Source organism: Setaria italica, chromosome V, assembly GCF_000263155.2.
Source record: "Setaria italica strain Yugu1 chromosome V, Setaria_italica_v2.0, whole genome shotgun sequence".
In the NCBI taxonomy this organism is placed as follows: domain Eukaryota; kingdom Viridiplantae; phylum Streptophyta; class Magnoliopsida; order Poales; family Poaceae; genus Setaria; species Setaria italica.
In genome coordinates, this window is record NC_028454.1 from 40,844,399 (window position 1) to 40,866,720 (window position 22,322).

At 42.7% G+C, this 22,322-nt stretch overlaps 2 protein-coding genes across 2 annotated transcripts; both read right to left on the bottom strand.

Annotated features, from left to right (window-relative positions):
• Positions 1 to 9,885: 9,885 nt before the first annotated feature.
• Positions 9,886 to 14,497, bottom strand: LOC101777466 (two-component response regulator-like PRR37). The gene is made up of 4 exons (XM_004970437.4): positions 12,973 to 14,497; positions 10,916 to 12,864; positions 10,624 to 10,797; positions 9,886 to 10,531 (listed from the first exon to the last, which is right to left on the bottom strand). The coding sequence occupies exons 2-4, from the start codon at positions 11,372 to 11,374 to the stop codon at positions 10,115 to 10,117; spliced, it is 1,050 nt and encodes a 349-aa protein (XP_004970494.1). The 5' UTR covers positions 11,375 to 12,864; positions 12,973 to 14,497; the 3' UTR covers positions 9,886 to 10,114.
• A 516-nt stretch (positions 14,498 to 15,013) lies between these two features.
• On the bottom strand, positions 15,014 to 18,448 carry LOC101777881 (protein NETWORKED 2A). Its single transcript, XM_004970438.2, has 2 exons — positions 18,074 to 18,448; positions 15,014 to 17,793 (listed from the first exon to the last, which is right to left on the bottom strand). Exons 1-2 carry the CDS (start codon positions 18,165 to 18,167, stop codon positions 15,302 to 15,304), a joined length of 2,586 nt encoding a protein of 861 aa, XP_004970495.1. The 5' UTR covers positions 18,168 to 18,448; the 3' UTR covers positions 15,014 to 15,301.
• Between the last annotated feature and the right edge of the window lie 3,874 nt (positions 18,449 to 22,322).

Consider the following 22,322-nt stretch of genomic DNA (forward strand, 5'->3'; position numbering starts at 1 on the left):
CTTTTACCGGTCGAACATCGACCGGTCCGATCGGTCCTAATAACTATAATTCAGCCAGTTGGAGTCAAGTTGGGGCAGATATCATACGTAAATAGAATGGAGTGTGAAAAAAGAAAAAAATTATGGTGGAAAAAGAAAAAACATAAAAAGTATCATACGTAAATGAAAACAAGTAAACAAAGAGTTATATAATACATTCATCGATCTATTTACTAATCTTTTTATTACATATAAAATTGAATTATAGATTAAGAAAAAAATTAAAACTCGTCTGTACAAACATGTAAAATATGTAAGGGCATATTGGACATTTAATATTTTATATCTATAAACGAAAAATAGGAAAGATCATTCTATCAAATGGTTTTCAAAATGACTTTGGCTCCACCAGAGAGGTCACAGCTAGAGCTGTTTTAGCCACAGTCAACACCTTGCTTAACTAGCCCTCAATGTCTTCCGGCAAATACGTATTTTTTTAGTGGTTCACGGCTAGACTTACAAGCCGACTCGGCTTGGCTTGTTAATAAAATAAGAAAAAAATCTACCTCAGCTCACGTCGTTAGCAGCTCAAGTCAGCTCATTTACCTCGCGAGCCACGCACACAAGGCAAGCACAGAACAGACACACAAAATCAAAGCAATTTGTATTTAGAAAATGTATTCAATTTCTATAACTTTTCAAAAGGAACCACGAGGATCAATACACACATGAACTCAATGAACCGCAAGACCCTGCAACTTAAGAAATTCTTAAAAATTCAAAATCATTGAACCCAAAAATCAAATTATGCATATGTAAATACATTTTGGTGTCACGGGAGATCCCATCGAAAGGTATGCATGTGTCTGCGATGTTGGCAAATGTCGGGTAGCCGAATGGATAGGAGGAATAGGAAAGTTTGTTAGGGTTTACGATTCTTGTCCATTTTTACTATGTGCACGAGCGATGGAAGCTGATGGATGGCAGTGAATGAACGAGATTGGATGCATATCCATATGCAGCGATGTTGACGCTCGTTATTGACACACTTTTAGTGCTATTTAAGTGGTATTTTCATACATATTCTTTTACCAACCCACCACTTGGCACCTGAAATAACCCCGTTTTCGCATATGCATTGTGTTTTGGAGGACATTCTATTTTTGCAGAAAATTGGACCTAAAAGCATATTTTTGGATAAAGCCTTGAACAAGCAACGAACCTGTCAAAGACGAAGGCCAGCGGGCTCAGAAAGAGCCCAAACCGATCAGCCTGGTGAAGTCCAAGTCGATCGGCCAGGGGTCTTCTGGCCCCCTCCGACGCTCATTTGTGGCAAGCACTCCTCCAAGATTACTTAAGGGCTAAGATTGTAAAGATATGGCTAGTATCACTTCAGGATCAAAAAGGAATCGAAGAAAATCAAGCGGAGATTTGGAAAGCTATCGACATGTTAGGCCTACATGTATAAAAAATAAGCTTCCAGAACATCAGAGGAGACTTGGCGACGAAGTTGGGCGCGAAGGGATAAAAGAAAGAGCCGGGCTGATAGCCTAGACCCCCCAGGCCGATCGGCCTAAGGCTTTCCTTACTCCCCTCGCCTTCCAATTTTTGCCACGCGCCCTCCAGACTATAAATACCCCAAAAATTCACCGAGCCCCGAGATCCATGAACTCGACGAATAGAAAGACATACCAGAAGGAGCTGAGGGCTGCTGCAAGTCTTCAAGGTTGTCTAGGAGATGGCTTAGGCTAGACCTTAGCCGCCATGGTCGTCCCTACGCGGCGAAGTCATGGTGGAGTTCTGGAGCCAAGCCTTGTGATCATCAAGGCTTATGTACACATGATGGTGATATCAATCTAATATGATGCTTAATTTGATTTACTATGATGCATGCTTATTCTCATATGTTTAGCTAGCATATGTTCTTAGTAGGAATAGATGTAATCGTGGTGATTATTCTATGTCTTGTGGATACATCTTAGTAGTGCGTAGGAAGTCGGTGTGATTACCTTTGCGTGGTGACAACATGTGGGAGGAAAAAGGTCGAACGATTGCGTGATGTTGAGTGGAATCAATGGCGAGTATTGTGGGAGTTGTTGAGGTAAAGCGTTAGGAAATTGGGGGTGTTAACACGCAACGCAGTGGTGACCACAAGAAAGTAGGCCGCTTGCGAGCCGCCTTTACGAGAGATGACTCTTTATCAAGGTGCTACATAGATTGGTTACCACTTTGGCTGGAACTACAACAAGACAATAGGCTCATGCTGCTTTTGCTTGTGTTACCTCATATATATGGATGCGATCCTGTTTACCCTGTCTATAATAATTATCTCATGATTGGGTTTACCTTTATATGCAATTCATGCTTCATGATAGGACTAGACCCGTTTAGCTAGATAGAGAACCCTAGTCAAATTGTTGTCGATCCATGGATTGATAAACCTTGGATGGAATACTCTAAGGGAAAAGCTACGATGATCCGTGTGCTTGCGGTTCACAACTTGGCGTGTTAACTACCATCAACAAGCAATGATAACCTAAAGTCTACTGGAAGCGCACACAAGGTAGTCGTGCAATGCAGCATGCCACATAGTAGCAAGGTTGATTATAGAGAATATGTATACGAGAGAGCTTGTCGAGTAGAGTTTTAGTTGTGGAGCCATAATGCACACATCAACAACAACGTTAGCATCAAGACCCTAAAGGTAACTGATCCTCACAGTCTTAACCCATCAACTTTGGGATTTGGGTTTTAAGAAATTTGGCAAATTTTCTTGGTAGAGGATTTTTCAATTTTTTTTGGAAACATGTCCTATCATTGCATGTCGCCGGTGTCCAATTTTGAGAGGCGACGGATTTCGTCACCACACGAGAGTGCATGAAGCGGTGTAGACTACACAAGATTCATTTCACATAAATCCATTCTTTCATGCTCTTATATTTCCTTATTTGTATGACCCCAAATGTAATGTTATTTATCTTTCCATGTTCCATCATGGAACCGGGTAGCTAGGTACCCTAATGTTGTCATTCATCAACACCGTGACACGTGCAAATGGACGTACATGAAGGAAGGAGGCCATGCCAGGCTCGGATATGATGGGCCACAACATCACATACATCTGCACCGTCAATGAGCACAAAAGTAAAGTTTGTATTGCTGTAAGCAAGTCTCCATAACACCATAAGTATATACCTTATCGGTTCCTTTATAGGTGCCTACGCGAATAACACCATTGATCATGCAGCTATCGGACAATCTTAGCACCTTGATCTGCAAAAGATGGGACTGACTACACATGTACCAATACCTAAGAGAAGCAATCATAAAAATTAAAGTTCATTAAAAATGATTTGCCCATGTATCATTGTATGTTAAATCGGTAAAGTTATAGAATATTTCAGCATAAATACACATCATTTATTCCAATGAAAATTATAAATGGTAATCCTTCCTTATTTGATAAAAAATATTTATATTTTTTACATAACATGCTAGTTGTTACCTCCAAAAATCTTTACCTCGCAAAGAATACTTCTAGAATATTTTTGAAATTAAATAGATATACAATTTTTCAGAAATAATATAGAAATCATGTAAAACTTATTACTTGTAAAGATGCTTCTAGATAACAGATTTTATAAAGAAAATGATATTGATATTTCTATATAAAAATGGTAGTGTATGTGTTCAAATTAAATATGGTCATATGGGAGAAATAGCATACTTTGTATTTTGGTTAGCACAATTATATTATGATCATTTATTAATTTTTGGAGAATTGTTTAGATGTGTCATGACTTGTAATCCAAATGAGACAGGTCAACAAAACCAATGAACTTGCGCTCTCAAAGCATATAAAGTATGTGTGCTCCAATACACTTGTTATTTTCTTAGTGAGCAGTTAATAAAGATTTATTTTTATTTTAAAATAAAGACATTTCGCTTGTAAAATCACATAGTAAACTATATATATTTAGGAATAAAATATGAATATTTACATACACCCATTTGTAAAATTCAGCGTCCACCACTAGACGCATGACCCTGCATTTTACGATACATAGATATGAACGTCTTACACCAAAACATTGTTCCCAAATCGCTAGCATTCTACACTATGCATATGAATAAATCGTTAGGAAATTATACTGTCATTCAAGCCCCCAAACAAAAGCCAATAATGATGGATTGGCTTATCAATCACACAAATAGAAATCCACGCAACAAACAAAAAAAACTCACTGTTATTGATTGATCCATCCAAGCATGCTAGGGTTTGCTTACCAGCAAACGAAGTAATCGGGCAAATTCTGGTTTAGGTAGATCTCGACTCCACGTGGGTACAGCAGATGGGAGAAGCTGAGGAGAAAGATAGTTGCAGGGGAAAAGGTCGCGACTCGCTAGTGATTGAAGGTCTCTGAAGTTCTCGCTCCCGACCTCTCTCCCCTAACATCCTCTAAGGTCGCGACTCGCTGGTGATTGAAGGTCTCTGAAGTTCTCGCTCCTGACCTCCTCTAAGGTCGCAACTCACCGGTGATTGAAGGTCTGTGAAGTTCTCACTCTCGACCTCTCTCCCCTGACTGAAGCGAACACGGAGGCTCGCAGGCAAGGAAGAAGGGAACCGATGCTGCGATGCCTACGACCTAACTAAAGTGGAGCGTTGTGTGTGTGGTGGGTTTGTCAATTGGGAAAGCCCACTAGGTGGGCGTTGGCCCCACGATTCTCCTTGGATATGGGGTGCTGCGACGGCCTGTGCGGAAAAGAAAACTTGGGCCCAAAGGCGCAACCCAAAATCTTGTTCAAGCACTCGAACATAGAAGACTGCACATGGCATGTCCGACTCGGATTGGACCGAGCTCATAATAAAGGATTAAATACAAACGATGTGCGGGTGAACACGAACTCGACTGATCACCGCCGTAACACAAGAGATGCATCTCTGCTAGCGTCGGCGTTACCTGGCGAGAAGTTCACGAGCTGCAGCCTGTAGGTAACCAGGTACGCATGCGTGATAGCTCAATCTACCGGTACACTTTTTTACCAACTGAGTTTCAACATAGCTCACAGTTACCTTACATAAATTACTATTGAAAATTAATTGATGGATTTAATAGGAATTTTGGATCTAGAGTAAGGAAGAGAAGTGGATGAACAATATAGAATTTTGGGAACTCTGAATGGATCATTTACTCTCTCTCTCAATCCTTCTATGCTTCTATCTATTTATTCTTGCTATTTCACACTTTAGGGTCCCCCTATTACATCTACCTTACAAATACACACACCAACAATTACAAGCCATCGACCTATCTGCACCAAGGCGGATAGTGTCTCCTAATCCTGAATTCTTGTTAACCGCAGATTTGCAGTTACCTTACATAAATTTAAATTTGCTCGCGTGATGCACGCAGGCCGTAAGGAGATTTTTTTTTTCCCAAACTAGCTTGCTCTTTCAAATTCGCTTGTGCATGCTCACTTGCGTGTAGCCCATTCAAGTTGTAGTGCTTTTGTTTGTTTGCTAAAACTATCTTATCCTTCCTTTGCACCCGATTCAAAAAAAAAAGAGTGCTTCGGGGACTAATCTAAATAAAATGTGTGCTTATATTAAGACAATGACGTGAATGTATGGTCTGGTCTTATCTAGAGCACCACATCAGTAGCAGCAAAATAAAATGGCAAGAGGATTCAAGATTTGGAGGAAGGGGTTCAAGTTCGCCCGCCGCGACGAGTTTGGCATCAGGCCCTAGCCCCTATGCTGGAGGTCGTGAGATGATCAAGCCATCCTCGTTGGGTGGCGAGTTGATCCTCCGCACAGAGATGATGTGGATCATCGAGGCGGAATACTACAGCGTCGAAGGAATACGCGAGTGGGATGTCTACAAGCAGCACCTACCCCGCATCACGGCACACTTTGAAGCCATCAACGCCGCACTCCGGAGATACAAGGCGCACCGTATCGAGCGCGGCTTGTGCCTTGTACTGCTTCAGGCCTATGGTGAAACCGGTCGGGTTCTGGATTCGTGGTCCCTTGAACGCTCCCCTGGCGCTTCTTCGCGTACAAAAGCCCTTGAGAAACGGAGGCTCCTGCTTGAGAAGAGGAAGGCCGTTGCAGCTAATGTTGTGCTCAACAGGGCAACAGATGTAGGCCGTGTGGCACAGATGGCAACGAAGCCGATGAGGCTGGTGAGATTTTGCACCGTGTGGTACTTTGCGTACCTAGTGTTCGTGTTGGTCTTATGCTGTGGGATGCAACGATGTGGAAGAGAAGACACATCGCGAATTAGGGAACATGCATGATAACATAGCGGCAACGCACTGTGCACTTGGGAAGCTTAATCCGCAAACATTATTTGATATCCACAATAGAAATTCTTACTATTTTCACCTCTAGTTTCTGTCAGGCGTGCATTGTTCAAAAATGCTTAAGCTATTAGCCTTATACTACTCACGTGTTGTTAAGTACAGTAAGCAAGTGGCAATGAACCAGTGGCTTAGTTTAAGCATCTTTGAACAATTTACAACATTTCTGTTGATTGTTATAAAAAAAAAGGACACTCTATAGCATTTTTCAAGAGGATATTACGTAGCAGTTGGTCACGCAGCATTAGTAAATAATGTTCCGACATTGCTCTGATTCCATCCTTTTTACAGTGACCTCCCCCCTTTCTATGGAATTCTGTAAAACCTTTTGACCTTATTCTTGCATTCTGTGTCCTTAATGTCGATTCCATCATTAGATTAATATTACTTTCCCATTCAGGATCCCTCTGAGTGCGCAAAAAGATCACGCATTTTTTGTTTTGCTCTAACCCCCAAGTAAGAGGTTGCTAATTGGGTGAAGGGTTGCGGTGGGCTATTCCCCTATGTTTCTTACTAGGGTCAACAATAGCATCCAAGTGTGCACTTTCTGATCGATGTTCATACCATGTGTTTCGCTTATGATTGATTTATCCACAAAAGCAAGGTCATCATTTGATTCTTGGGCCTTCACTTCTTGTATAAGTAATTCACATAATATATACATATAGAGAGGGAATGCAACACCTCACATGATTCCCTTTTGCTTCTTCCTCCACTTGAGAAAGTGGTAGGATTGGTGCTCCTAATTCTAAATGTTTAATATGTTGACTGTAGATTATTTTTTGAATGCTACTCACCAATATAAAATTAATATGCATTGCACTAACACAATTGCATGTCACATTCTGTCCCCAGTTCTCATCATCATGGAGCTATATGCAGCTACTAGTCTACCTGAAAGATTAGCGCGTTATTAGCCAACATCAACTGTCGCGCGGCGTTGCCTGAAAAAGGCTCAGTTAGCTAGCAGCTGCAGAAGGCGGCGTTTTACCTATATTCTTCAGTGGTAGATCAGTATATAGCATTTTCAGCAGCAGCATTTGCACGTCCATGAACTTTAGCATCAAAACAAGAATTCATGAACAAAGGCAGTACTGATTACAACGAAATCATAGCTGGTTAACAAAGATTATCTGCGCAAAGTACTCCGGTTACCGGCCGACAAAGAATCGGCAGCCATACTCCCAGCCTCTAGGGAGACGAAGGAAAGGAAGAGAGATGAGATAGCCTTGGCCAAAGCTAGAAATTCCAAAGAGACAGCAGCGAGAAAGATGCAGTCCGCTGCTTGCTCTAAAATACTGACCCAGAGTGGCCGAGTGGGGGAATTAGTGCGCCCTTAATTATAGGGCTCTCTTCGTCCTAGCTCAACACTGATCCCTTTTCCCAATTCCTACCCTACGAATGGAGCATTTGAAAAACATCTCCCCTTGGAAACTTACTCGTCGGCCGAAAGAAACTGCGCTTGTAATGGCCTTCATGTGATGTAGAGTTTCAGAATGTCTTATGCTAGAAAAAGATCAGTAGGTTAATTATTATAGCACTAGCAGTAGGGAAACAGTCGATCGACAGAGACCTGCAAGTGCAAACTAAAGACGCATTAGTCACTGTCATGATGTAATTATCCAAGCAACTGATCACATGAACCCCAATGTCACACATGCAAAAGTATATTAAGCAATGACATGCACTAATTAGAGCCTGAATTGAGTTCCTGCAGGTTAATGCTGTATCCCGTCATCACATGCCGCATATACGCGATGCCGTTGAGTTTGTCTTGGACTTGTTTTACCTTTTTGACTGGCTGTAATTATTAGCAAATAACCTGTCAAAACTAACCTCCCCTTTTCACAGTCAGAAATTGACGGTTTTGTCATCATTGGAATGCAACTGGGAGCTAGAGGCAGATAGCTAGCCTTCTGCAAATTAAGAGCAACAGCCGTTAACATAATTGGCCTCTTTAATCTGCCTGCTGCATCTTGCACAGTTGTATTAGCACCTCTCTCTCCTGGAAAGCATGGACAGGCTTCTCCATTGCTCTTCTGAATTCTAATCATTGAGGGGCGCAAATTAAAACGTAAACACTTGCTTGGGGGTTCTTATTCTCTTTTGACTCATCTTTACGGTATCCTGTCCTCGCTCACTGTCCTGGATGGATGATCGTGCCCGTTGCGATCGCCTAAAAGTTTATCTCCCCCATTCTTCTAACTCTCGGATAGTTGGATGCATGATTCCCAAGATCACGCTTGCGAAAATATACTCGAGATATCGGCAAGGATTGGGAACTGAATTCTTGCCCCCGCCGCGCCCCCCCGCCCCCCCCCCGGGTTGGGTGCCTGCCCTTGTCTTCCCCGCCTGCCTGAATGTCCCTTTACATTTCTTTGTCGTGCTACATCTGGAGCGGAGGCGCAATTGGTAGGTTGCCGCTTTATTTATTCCATGACGATAAAATTTTGGCGATGCCTCTGCATTGGGTGGTCAAAAGCATTACTACTAGTAGATATTAATTGCATTTCTCAGCTCCCCCCAGGGAATCGAATTTTTCCTTGCGGAGCAATCTGTTTGCGATAACCTTTCAGCTTATCTTGACTGAAAATACTGATGTACCATGTCCTTTCTTTTTCACATATATGCTTCCCATTGCCTTATAGGGACATAACAAAGGACTAAAAATGCTAGAATCAGGGGGTGTCATCCTCAAGCAAGCAGGCCGCGTATCTCGGTACTGCCGACTGACTACGATACCTGTATTTCAACTGGCAAGACGCGTTGGATAGGATTGTTCGCGAGTTTTCTTTTTCAGATGGCACATCGTTAAAAACACGCAAATTATTGGACCAACCCAAAACCTATGCTGACTTGCAGAGTTGCTGACATGACCATTGCCGAACAGCTATCCCATCTCGCGGCGACTCTCTCTCAGTGAACCCGAGCTGCCGATCACGTGTGCGCGGGCAGGCCAATGGGATGGATCGAACATCCTCGAGACGGCGGCCATTGAAGTGATCGAACCCCTCCAAAAGGTAGACGAGATGGTTGCGCGTCACGGACGCCTCGCCCGGCGCTCACGCCGCCCCCGACAGTGATCTCCACCCCCTCTTTGACTGGCCCGCCTCCATTGCCACCTGCCGATGCCGTCGATCTCCCGTAACAACGGGAGAAGTCGCAGCCCACACGGGTTTGGTTTGGGAGGAGGTAGGCCAGTGAGCAATCACACTGACACTGCCATGAGATGACTTGTCACGTCGTGTCACTGACGGGTGACGGCCATAACCATAGAGTGCAGTGTAGTGCCAGTGCACAGGCAAGAAGAAAACTACGTGCCGATTAGTTGGGTGCGAGCGAGAAAGACAAGCAAAAACGAACTGGTCACGGAAGCTTGTTAGCTCCTGGCACTTTGCAGGGTGCAAAAGAGCATCGAGAGTTAATTCAGGCTAATTCAGCTTTCAAAAAAAATTCAGGCTGATTCGAGCTGCTTTGCGGAAGTAACTCGGAAATCACGGAGCGCGTGCGAGTTGTTGTCAGTCTCACGTGAGACTGGAAGGAGGTCGTTCTGAACTTTTTTTCGTTTGCTTCATGATGTTTCTGGCTAAAAAGTTACAAGGCAATCAATCATGCATACTGCATACACAAGGGAACGAGGGTCAACGACGCCACCCCCCGACCCGACCTCTCACCCGCCCCCTGGTGCTCGCGCGCGCGCCGGACCCCACCGGCCACCAACGGCCTGGCGGGCTGCCTGGCTACTAGTGACTGGGTGACCCTGGCCTGCTTCCTACGAGGCCAGGTTCACCGACAGCATGTCGCCGAGGGTTGCCCAGAGCTCGTCCTCGTCGTCGAAGCCGCCGACCTGACGCTGCAGCCGCTGCACCTCGTCGGCCGCCGCCGCGGCGGCGCCCGGCGCCCGCCACCACCACTCGCCATTGTCGCTGGCGCCGTTGAACGCCGAGACGACGGCGATGTTGCTGCCGAGGCCGTCCATCCTGTAGTGACTGCCGCCGTCGTAGCAGCTGCCGCCGCCGCTGCCGTGGGCGTTGCTGCTGCCGTTGCTGAGTTCGTTGTGGCTGCAGCAGTACTCGTAGCTGATGTCGGACGCCTCGCGCTCGTCGGCCTCCGCCTCGGCCTCGCCGTTCCGTGCGAACCGGCCCTTCACACGCGGCCGGCTGTCCGCCAGCGTCTTCCTGCACGCGTACTGGAGAAACCACAACCAGAGCGTGACCGGACGTTAGCTAACGCGAACGGTAAGGGGAGCAAAGCATTTGCAGGTGAGATGCGATCGATTACAGTGATCTTCTTGTTGAAGTTCCTCTGATGCCGTTTCACGCGGTAGCGCTCGATCCGCTCTTTCCTCTCCTCGGCGCTGTAGCGCCCGACCTTCTGCGAGAACGGACCGCCTCCTTCTTGGCCGCAGCCGTCTCCCGACGGCACCGGCCGTGGCGGCGACGACCCGTTCATCCCCTGTTTCATTGTCAGCGCAGCAGAGTTAGTTCAGTTTCGTGATTCCTCCCATGTGTATATGCAGCTCTGAATTGTGCGCCGCCCAAGGTTAGTTGTGGTAGTTGTACGTGTCGGTTACCTGGAGATCGCCGGTGCTGAAGACGCGGCGGACGGGGCACGACGAGGTGAACTCGAAGAGGTCGCCGGAGGAAGAGGAAGGGGAGGAGGAGAGCGGTGGGAGCGGCAGCTGGTGCGGGGACGGGGAGGACGGCGACAGGAAGCCATTGCTGCCACCGCCGGCGCCGAAGGACACGTCGGCCAGCTGGAGGTGCACCGGCAGCGAGTGGGAGCTGATGCTCCTCTGTATGCTGTTGTAGTACGACGACGGCAGCGACGACGAGGAGTAGCAGGACGACGTCGGCGGCGACGAGAACGCGCCAACATTGCCGTCGAGGTACCCCGCCGCGGCGCCGCGAGGGATCTGCGCCGGGACGGTGACGGACAGCGCGGCGGAGAAGCTCGCCGCGTGCTGATGGTGCATGAGGGCGGCGTCGCTATAGGACGGCGCCGACGAGGGGGAGGAGGCGTTACGGGACATGGCTTTGCTTTGCTTTTGGACGTGTGAGAGAAAAAAAGCCTTGGGACTTTGCGCGAACTGTGGTTTGGGGGTGGTTTGGGAGGTCGGGGTGCGCTATAAGAAGTGGGAGCCTTGCCGTGTATTCTGCTGGTAGTGCAGGGCGCTGTGCGCTGAAAGGTGGCGGGGTCGCTTCTAAATCTAAAAATCTTATCAGATTCTGTGGCAGCAGTATAATTGTACTGCTCCTGGGAATGTGTCTCTGCTGTCAGATCAATCCTCAATAGTGGTACATTGTACGTACCATTTCAAGGTAGGAACTATGATCTAGATATTGGGTGCGTTTGCTTTGCAACTAAAATGGCCACTTGCTAGCCAAACCAGATTTTTTTTTTCATGGCCAAATTTTGATCACCAAATTGGTTTAGCCCAGCTTTAGCCACTGAAATAAACTAGGGTGTTCAAAGAGAATGGCTACTCGGCCAAATTTTGGCACCAAAGTACCAAATTAAACCAAAACAGTGGCTAAAATTTATCTAAGGTGCCAGAACATACTTAGGGTCACAAGCCAAACACATTATGTGCAGTGTGTGAAGCATCGTGGAGCGATCTGAACCATCCGATCTCTTAACATGAGACATTGTATATATATAGTAATGCAACAGAAAGACGAGGATATCATTTATCCATGTTTAGTAACCCATGTCGAAGATGCAGAGCCGTCCATGTATGCTAAGGACAACGGGGATGATATGGAACATTAAATCTCAACATTTTTTCTAAATGTGGCGAGCGACAGTTTTACCGGTGGTCAAACTTTTTAACTTTATTCTCATGTTTTGAGAGTTATTTTTCATGTAAGTAGTTCACGTCATTTGCAATTTGACCATTATAAGATTTTCTAGAGTCTACTGGAGTGAAGAGCATCAAACGCAGTCTTCTACTGCTGCATTATGAGGCATAGGGCAATAGTTCCTAGACAAGTTGTTTTGTCCTTCTATATATGAATTTAAGGTGCTATTGGAAGCAAGATGCTTTTCCTTCAAAATAAAAGTGAGACATATTCTAGCCCTTTGATAAAAAAGGGACATTCTGAAGTTAACAATTAGAGGAATGAACATAGGTGTCACAGCTAGCGAATATGCTCCAACTAAGTATACGTCGATTAACAAACACAAGAAACTTGATGCCAGTGCCCCTTTCCATATAAAATGGGTCTGATAGAGTACTGAGCGTCGGCTTAGTGAAAGATATTTTTGCATCTGCTGACCGTCTGAAATTACGTTCACAGTATTTTTGTTTTCACTGCAGTTAATATGAATAAGGTGGTCTTTGACAATCAGATTTGAGAATGCAACTCTAGCAAGCCAGCAACCTTCCGATGAACTCATGGAGAAAAAGAAGTAATTACCCAATTATGTAATGCCACTTGACAAACTTTTGACGGCACATGTCAAACGAAGAACTGTTGTAGCCATTGACTTGCACAGGCAACAATCCACTCTTCCCAGTACCTGTGTTGACTTCAAATCTTCAATTGTCGATATGCCAATCAGATGCACACTGAATACAGGAGTGCCAACCCTAAATGCAGCATGCAAGGAAAGGTGTAGAATACTTACTGTAGTTAGACAGAGATATGCAGCTTGGACCAACCTTCAATTTTGATTCGGCTAAGCTTAACTCGGAAGCAGCTCGTGCTTTGCCAAGCAGCCCCTTATCTTCATTCAGCACAGTAAGGTCCCGGTGGTACTGCAGAACAAAGGTCCAAAGGTCTATGTAGCCCCATAAGACATAGAGCTGGTTAGACGAACGAGATATGCTTTCCTGAATTATTCCAAGACAGTTTGATATGAAAGATATGCGTCGTTGTCAAAGATCTTGTAGGGCTCAATGTTACAGTTTGCATTGGACCCGAAAAAAAAAACGGAGATACCTCACCACTTACCTTTTGAAGCAGAAGAAAACATTGAGCATGCATGTTAAGATGAGGAAATAACTTGAGTGTTTCCTCATGAGGCAACATGTGCATGGGGCAGCACTGCAGCAGTACGTATGATGGGTCCTCTGTATACATTCTTTTTCTCCATTTTCACAGTAAGCTGTCACTCTATGTAATTGCTCGCGTAGAGGAGTACTTTTTTACTGGTCCAGCTTAACTGCATTTCCCCCTGATTTACTGCTAATTATCTCTATATAACATGCCATCTCATCATGCTCCAAGTTTCTCTACCATTCATTGGATTTACTAATACCAACATGTTCAGATATGGTTTAAAATGCATAATCTAACCAATACGTCCAGCTATTGGGGATGCAAGTTCCATTTCTTCTGGGTCATTGGGTCAACCAGAAATTGGTTAAATTAACTACAACGGCATGCCATGTAATTAATTTAGGGGAGATAAATGAACTAGAATTACAAGTCAATGCAATTAATTTAGGTTTTGGGTGCCCACCTACATCCCTACCTGCTATTAAAAAAGGCTTACATTGCTAAGCACATTATCCATTAAGATTGAACATTTGAGATGCTTTCCCCAACGGCTGAACTTAATAGTTTGATAACTTTTATCCTTTTGGAATGGCATATTCAATTATTCATGCAAATGGAAATTTGACAATGCAAATTCTGATGCAGAGCAGGTCTTACTTTGATATTTTCTCTTTTCCCATTTTAATGGAAGGATTACTGGAATATACATTTAAGGTAGTGAATCAATACGATTAATGCATAAACTTAAAACTTCTGGACCATTATATCAGTGACACATTATGGACTGTCCGACTAACTGTTATTTTCTGAAGGTTACACATCGAAGTTGGATGGCAATTAATCTTGTATCAAAAAAAAAATCCCAATGTATCACAAATGAACTTACCTTTTCTTTTCAGAAAAAAAAGGAACTTACCAAACTCATCTCAGCCAGGTTAATATTACTTAGATGATAGCATCAGCCATCCCTTTCTTCCTTACTTTCTCAGTGAAACAGAAAAGCCTACAAAATTGATAAATTAGAAAGAAAGTAATACAAGAAACAGAAACACGTAGTAGTGCCATTTCAGTTGCAGAAGAAACACAACTTCTTTTAATGATGTCATCATGCAAGCTAATTAAGTTTGAACTAGACATCAACAAAACAAGATTAAGCTTTCACACACTTATCTCCAACATTGCTACTTTATTGATGCACCTTCATGAAGAATGAGATTGTCACCTGAAAGCAAAATCGATGGGATCATGATGCTTCTCCAAAATACTGCCTGGAAAGGCAACGGATAATGATGATGTCACCATCAGAAATGACAAGAATGTTATGTGTAGCTTCAGACTAACAGCTCTGAGTGTTGTTAATTTGTTATGAAAGAGTAACACTTCGCATCTGATTTGACTACATGCATAGCCTATTTCTCATTTACCAACATATAGTTTTACAACATATAGAGGAGGCGTGTATTCCATCCATGATAACTACTATTATCTAAAGAACCTGACGATGGAAAAGGAAGACACTGGTAGCAATATTTCATTGATAAGCCAGTACAATGCACTAACAAGACTGAAGTTCCTAAAAGATGATGGTCAACTTGTAAATAGTTGCACCACTACTTTTTCTAGTGGGTAGGCAAATAACAATGCGATGTTAGATTTAACAAATCAAGTTTTGAACTGAACACATTTCAACATCATCCCACCCAAAAGTCACAATAAAGGCATAATAAGTGAGTGTGGCATTAATACATTTGCATGTCAGATTCCTTCAGTATAAGGATGTACACATCACACATCAAGGAACAAGTTAAAGAAAGTAAAAAAAAAAACTTGATTACACGATCCTCTACAGTCTTAGAACCTACAAAGACACAACATTCAATCATAACTAGCATGTTTACTGAGAAGATCACTAGTATCAAACAAAAGAAGAAAAAAAGCTGACAATCTAACCAGTCTTATCTAAAAAGCCCTGGCCTCATGTCAGAAACCGGCTTCGGCATCGCAGGCATACATGAAAATAATGATGGTTTTTTCGGCTTAGAACCAAATAAGAAAGTTCGTAGTGGTACCCCAGCCTTCACTGACAGTGATCTGAAGTTCTGTTGTGCTCGGTTGCTTCTCCCAATGGATAGTTCAATATTGTCTCTGAGCTTCAAAATAGCCCTCCCAATCTCCACTTGGAGGCCCCTTACATGGTCAAGCCCAGCTTGTAGCTCTTTGGTGACCTTGTTATTTTCTTGCTTCATATTACTCACCTCACCTTGGAACTTTGCAGCCTGGAAAGGAGTAAAGTGAGCTTCACTGGTTTGATCCAACGTTGTTATCTTTGATATCTCCTCTTGTATGCTGCAGAGCAAAGAGAATCTACTCTCTAGCTCCTCCTGTAACAGCACATTCTTCTCCAACCAAACTTGTAAATCAGTACTTAAGTCGCGGAATGTCTTTTCAAGTGCAGCTGACTCTTGTTTTCTAGCAGACTGACTAGCAGAACCAGAGTCTACGCCCTCCTGAGCTTTTGCATCAGTAAGTCTATCCAGTTCAGCTTTCGCTTTATCAAATGTTTTTTGGAATTTCTGGATATATCGATACGACGTACTGAACCTCAACCAGAAGTCCAAGCTTTCCTCCAATACTCTGCTAATTTCTTCTCTGAATTTTTCTTCTAACGAAGAAACATGTGGTTCTTCATCTTGGCAATGCTTCATGTATTCTTCTATCGCAGAAAACTCTCTGTCTCCAAGACTAGGATCAGTGTTTGCTTTGGATGATTCTTCGGACTTCTCAGCAGACTGAAGTGGAGAAGTGTTGAGCTTGGCCTGTAAAGAGCTCAACATTCGCCTAAGAGAACGAATCTCTTCATCTTTTGTTGTGTTGGCACTCTTCAACTCCTTCATTTCTGACATAGCCTCAAGATGATATTCTCGATTTTTCTTCTCAATTTCTGAAAGCTGCTTCTTTGTATCTTTGTAGTTTTGAAGGATGGATGCATAATCTTTTAGGAGGATTTTATCCTTGCCCTCTAACCCATTCAAAACTAGTTGCTGCCACCCCAAGGTGCCATCTGCCTCTTCTTCATGTGTCTCACTAGAGATATCGAATGAGTCCAATGATTCTTCATCCATCGATTTACCTGCAGTTCCTGAATCAGCTTGAAGTGACTCGGAGAGTGTGCCGGGCTTATCTGCATCTTCTTCAGAAGAAACTCCTTTAGACTCTTCAGGTGAATCTAGTATTTCTTCGCTCAAAGGAGTATCCAACTTCTCCACAAAATTAGTAAGACTGCAGCATGCTTCAGTTAACTGTTTGTGAACATTTCTGTTTTCACTGTGCACAGACTTCTCAATGCGCTGAATTGTTTGCAGCACCTCCTCAACTTGCTTCAACCTCTCAGACAACTTGCTGGAATCCCCAACTAAAGCTGCCTTCTCTTCCTCCAAACTATCCAGGCGCTTATGCAGCTCATCTGCCTCAGCTCTCATTCTATTGATCTGAGCATTCTGTGACGAAGCTGCAATTTCCAGCGCAATCACCTTATCCACGAATTCATCAATATTTCCTGCTAGATGCACTACAGATGCCTCTGAGCACGACTCAAACTGCCGTTTGACCTTTTGGCTTATCTCCTGCAGGTCAAGCCTGTGGTCTTGCAGAATAGGATCATTATCCTCTGTCGATGGATGAAGAGAGCTGGTCACTACATATTGATGATCACTTAGCTCCTTTTGAGTATCAGGGTGCCCACATTCACTCTTGAAAGATTTTAGCTTCTTTTTTGCATCTATGACTCGTTCAAACTCTGTTCTTGCCTGTTGAGATGATCGCTTTTGCTGACCTTGCAAGTTAACCAGTGTATCCTCACATGAAATAAGGGCCCGTGCAGCCATCAAAGCTCGAGCTTCATTGTCTTCAATAACTGCACTGGTACTAAAAGTCTCTTGCAAGCTCCAGACCTCCTCTTGCATCTCTGATGCCCTTCTTTCAATATCCAAGTACTTATTTAGTGAAGATTCATAAGAGCTCTTAAAGAACTCTTTCTCAGTCTGCAACACCAAAATTTCCTTCTGCAGCCTCTCAATCGCTTCTTGTGCCTTGTCTTTGCTCATCTGAGAGCTAATCCTTCTATGTGTTTGTGCCCTCTTTGGAGCTGGGCTAGTTCCTCTGCTGATATTGATCCCTGTGATGCCTTTCGGGAATCCGTCGCCATTGTCGTTTTGCAGTGACAGTTGGACTTGCTCCGGGAACGCAGTTGCTATGGTGTGATTTGACTTGTGGAGCTCCCCCGAAATCCGATCGCATCGATCGGCGAGCGCCTGGTAAGATCTATATGTCTCCTCAACAAGGCTTACCAGCTCAGGCCTGTTCTTGAAGTACAGCTCCGCCTTCTTTGCGAAAGTATCAGCGTCTATTTCTATAAGTTTGATCATGGCCTTCACCCTCGTTTCCATATCTGCAAAGAGAGCAAAAGATATCATGAACAATTTTGAGAAACGTAATGCGCACCGGTATAGGAAATGCCACATCATTTATGGACACACATTTCATGTTTGAAGAGATAATAATGAGAAAATTGGTCGCACAAGCAAACGAAGCAATACTAGTGAATGAACACTACGAAATCGACCAATGCATCGCTGCGCTAACAGTTGTGCCAAAGATTGTAGGTCTTGATTTCTGATATGTTCGTGTGTTATGTGGAGATTAAGCAATGTGGCAAGCGAGATTACTACCTTGAAGATTGCTGTCGAGCCATTTGGACTGCGTGCTGCGGATGTGGCTCGCCCACCACCACGAGTAGGCGTTGCTCGCCGCGCGCCGCAGCATCGCGGTCTGCTACCTCCGTCCTCACCTCCTTATCCCGTCCTTCCCCTTTTCCTCTAGTTTCTCTCCGCCTAACCTTCCTCTAGTCTACCGCTACTTGCGCTGCGCTGGCCACGGAGTGGAGGGTCAGGACGGGGGCCTCCCGGGGCGAGAAGAGGCGAGGCGGTGGCTGTGGAGAAAGCCATGGCGAGATAGGGGTCGCGGGGCAGCCGCCGCGGGTGGCTACCCGCCGCGCGCGGGGGTGGGCGGTTATGCGTCACCGGTGGCGATAAAGTCACAGGTTGTCCTTCTACGCATGGCGCGCGACCATGGTGGAGATAGTGGGCCATTATAGCCCATAAAACCCAGCGGCGTGTGAGCTTCCGAGAAAGAACTGCATGCCTCCAAGAAAAGCACAAGGTGATGACATGCATGCAAATTTGTAATTAAAAAATCATAACTCAGATTATCCAAATTAAATTTTGATGGCCTCATAAAGATTTTTACAACAAGATTTTTAAAATAAGATCCCACTCGACTATATTTTGATGAATTATTTTATGACCATTTTTTAATCAAGTTGGCATATACACCTGGAACAAATTATACAAATCTAACGATTAAAATAATTGTACATATCGAACAAATTATATAAACTCATGGAACAAAGATTTATACATTCAATACAAAACAAGATCCAAACTTAATTTTGATTGCACCGTAATATTTCATACGACAATATTATCAAAATAGGTTCACACTCGACTATGTTTGGCAGAATTTTTAAAATCATTCTAATAAAAATAAATTAATTTAACAAATGCAAACAAATATTTTAATGATAGAAACAAATGATCATTTTCTACTAGCAAAAGATTAAACATGACCAACAAATAATTGTATGCTTCAAACAAATGATTGAAAATTACGAACATTTTTTATAGGACAAAAAGTAGAAACTAAGTATTGCGAACAAATAAGTCTACATTATAAAATAATTTTTATATTTGCATGCCTAGAACAAATTGTATAAATTTACGGAATAAAACAACTATACTCATTGAACAATTGTACAAACTCATAGAATAAAGATATATATCCATATAACAAACTATAAACTCAAAGAACAAATAATTGTAAATCTGGAACAGATTCATTGAACTTACAGAACAAAATAATTGTACCCATCGAACAAATCACACAACAAATATGTATACCCCTAGAACATATTATATAAATTTATAAAAAAAAAGTGTACACTTAAAAACAATTATATGAACTTAATGAAATAATCATGTCCATCTAAAAACTATATGAATGCACGGAAAAAGATTTTCACACCTTAAAATGAATATATTGTCTATATAGAACAAATAATATAATTTATAGAAAAGTAAATAAACACCATAAAATATTATGTTGTTAAAATAGAAATAATGGAAGAAACATGAATAAAACAAAAACTACAAAGAAAACAAGAAAAGGAATCATAATATACCAAATGAAGTAAAATATAAAGAAATAATATATAAACAAATACAAAAAGAAATGGCACCAGCAAGAGGAGAGAAAAGAAAATGAAAATTATAATCTCACATTGAATTATTCTTCGATTTGAATCACCGTGGGAACAACTATTTATTTAACATCTAATTATATAAGATATAAAAAAATGATACTAAAACGAAACCATCCAAGAAATAATATTTATGTAAGGTTTAGAATAAAAAAGGAAAAGAAGTAAACAATAAGTATAGAAAATTAAAAGGGAAAAGAAAAATAAAATGTGAATGGAAAGCAATATAGAAAAAAGGAACAAACACAAAGAGGAAAAAATAGCAACTCGGCCTAAAAAAATAAAACAAGCCAACTCAATCAAAAAAAATAATAAAAGAAACTCACTCTACGCATTTGACTGATGCATGCAGCATGCCTAGTGCATGGGCACAAAAAATAAAATAACAAAATTAACTCGCCCACGGGGCCATGCATGCATGCCGCTGATATCTCCGTCCTCTCCCAATGCATGCACGCAAATAATAGACTGTGTTGTACTAACATGCACGCGAGAAAGGCTTGCTGCTGCTCAGAAGGCGACGCTCGGCTACTTTGTCACATATGCGACATATAGCCGCGATGCGAGGAGCGGGACCGAGCATTTTACACTTTTTGCTCCCGCACTTTTCAATGTGCTTTGCCACATCCGAGCCGAGTTGGGCCATTGCAATTCGGATAGTGGACCGGGTGGGAGGGAGTGGCTATTTGCTATTATTTGTGCCCCTGTTTGGATCAAAGTAATTTACAAGGAGTCAGGTTTCTACTGTAGTTGTAGCAGTGTTTCATTGATTGCTTTTGCCTTTGGAGCGAGAAAAAAATGAACTGCCATGCAACACATCTCCTTTCCTTAAGGAGAGATGGGAGAAGAGTTTTTGCTGAAGCTTGACTAACCAAACATTTTAATTGACTCACTTCTCAAGTAGGCCATCCAAGACTCTTCGAATTTCTAACCGGTATACCACTTTGTGAAAAAAATATTATATTCAAGGCACTCATGATTGTTGAGCAAGTGTCATTGGGTTAATACTCTTAGAAGTTTGTCGTCTACTAGATAGCTTTGGAGTCCATCAAACCATTAAGCAATTCAAAAAGATTATGAATGTGCCATGATTGTTTGTTATGAAAGGTGTTGTGCTTACATCACTGAAGCGATGAGGAGCAATTCTAGTATAATAAAATATTCGGGAAGGTTCTTTGATCCAAGCCTCTTAATTCAAGCAATGACTTCATACATGATTTGTTGGAATTTTAAATCCACCTCAATATGCATAAGTGAAAGTGCATCTTGGCCCTCTAAGTGGGTTTTGATGTTGATGACATGCATAATTAAGGAACTAATGATTTTATTGAGAAATTGATAGGCTCAAAGCAAAAAAAAAATTAAAAGATGAAAGAATGTACCACGAATTTGTTGAAGAACAGTGTTGGAGCTTAAGAGAAGATCGTTTATCATTTTCTAATTTTGAATTTGAGTATAGAAACACCGTACTATAAAGGGGGACGCAGCTTGTTGACTTGAAGATGTTAAAGTGCTCATCTGAGATTCTAACCACCTATGAGAGACACCTTAATCACCCACGTGCACATGAAGTTTCTCACAGTTTTTGTGAGCGTCAGAAGTTCCGACGCTGAGTCGGAAGTTCCGACAGGGGGTGTTCAATGGATTTATTGATTAGGGTCGGAAGTTCTGACCCGGTGTCGGAAGTTCCGACGGTCACTTAACAGCACATCAATGGCTAGTTTTGGAGGCTCGGGTATTTATACCCCCTCAGGCCTTTCTTCATTTGCTGCTGACCTAACCCAAGGTAAACACCTCCCATTCCCTCCTTGAGTTAAATCTTTGAGAGTTTTGAGCTAGAGCTTGGGTGAGAGAAGGATTTGAGGTGTGTGACTCTAGCTTTGAGTGTGAGGTCAATCAAGTTCATCTCAAGAGCACTTGAACCATCTTCGGTTTTCAATTCACGTTTGTTACTCTTGAAGCTTGCTTCTAGATGGTTCGACATTGGCCATTTGAGCGCCCTCTTGTTGTGGTGCGCCCAGGAAGTTTGTATTTCCCATCCTATTGAAGGATTCATAGTAAGTGACTCAATTCTACTTTGTGGTTAATTGAGAGTTGTAAAGGGTTAGTGAGGACTCGGCTCTTTGCGAGCTCCTCAACGGAGATGTAGCTTCCTTTTGTGGAAGTGAACTTCGGTAAACAAATATTTTGTCTCGTGTGCTTGTTGTGTTCTTCAAGTTCTTGTTGACCTAGAGCTCGATTTGTGCTGATCTATATTCTTGTGAAGTTTCTCTCATAAAGATCACCTGCAGTAGTCTTTATACATCATTGCTGAACTTTTGATTCAAATAGATTTTGCTGAAACCTATTTAAATTTGAATTTCGCAGAGTACTTTTTACTATGTCGGAAGTTTCGCCCCTGTACCGGATGTTCTGACCCTGTTGAAAGTTCCGACACAGTGTCAGAACGTACTTAATTCCATTGCGAATAATTTTCAGGTGTTCAGATCGAGCCTATCCACCCCCCTCTAGGCATCACACGATCTTTTCAATCAGGGGTTATGATAAAATGAATCATCGATAGTCGATACCAAGGATAAAATTCACACATTGTGTTCAGTTGT

Bases quoted from the DNA above. Each gene is read 5' to 3' on its own strand.
- LOC101777466 (XM_004970437.4), bottom strand. From the start codon at position 11,374: ATGTCCCGTAACGCCTCCTCCCCCTCGTCGGCGCCGTCCTATAGCGAC. The intron at 10,798-10,915 runs GTAACCGACACG...ACAATGAAACAG, and splicing joins TCAGCACCGGCGATCTCCAG to GGGATGAACGGGTCGTCGCC. The intron at 10,532-10,623 runs GTAATCGATCGC...TGGTTTCTCCAG, and splicing joins ACTTCAACAAGAAGATCACT to TACGCGTGCAGGAAGACGCT.
- LOC101777881 (XM_004970438.2), bottom strand. From the start codon at position 18,167: ATGCTGCGGCGCGCGGCGAGCAACGCCTACTCGTGGTGGTGGGCGAGC. The intron at 17,794-18,073 runs GTAGTAATCTCG...CTCTCTTTGCAG, and splicing joins GCTCGACAGCAATCTTCAAG to ATATGGAAACGAGGGTGAAG.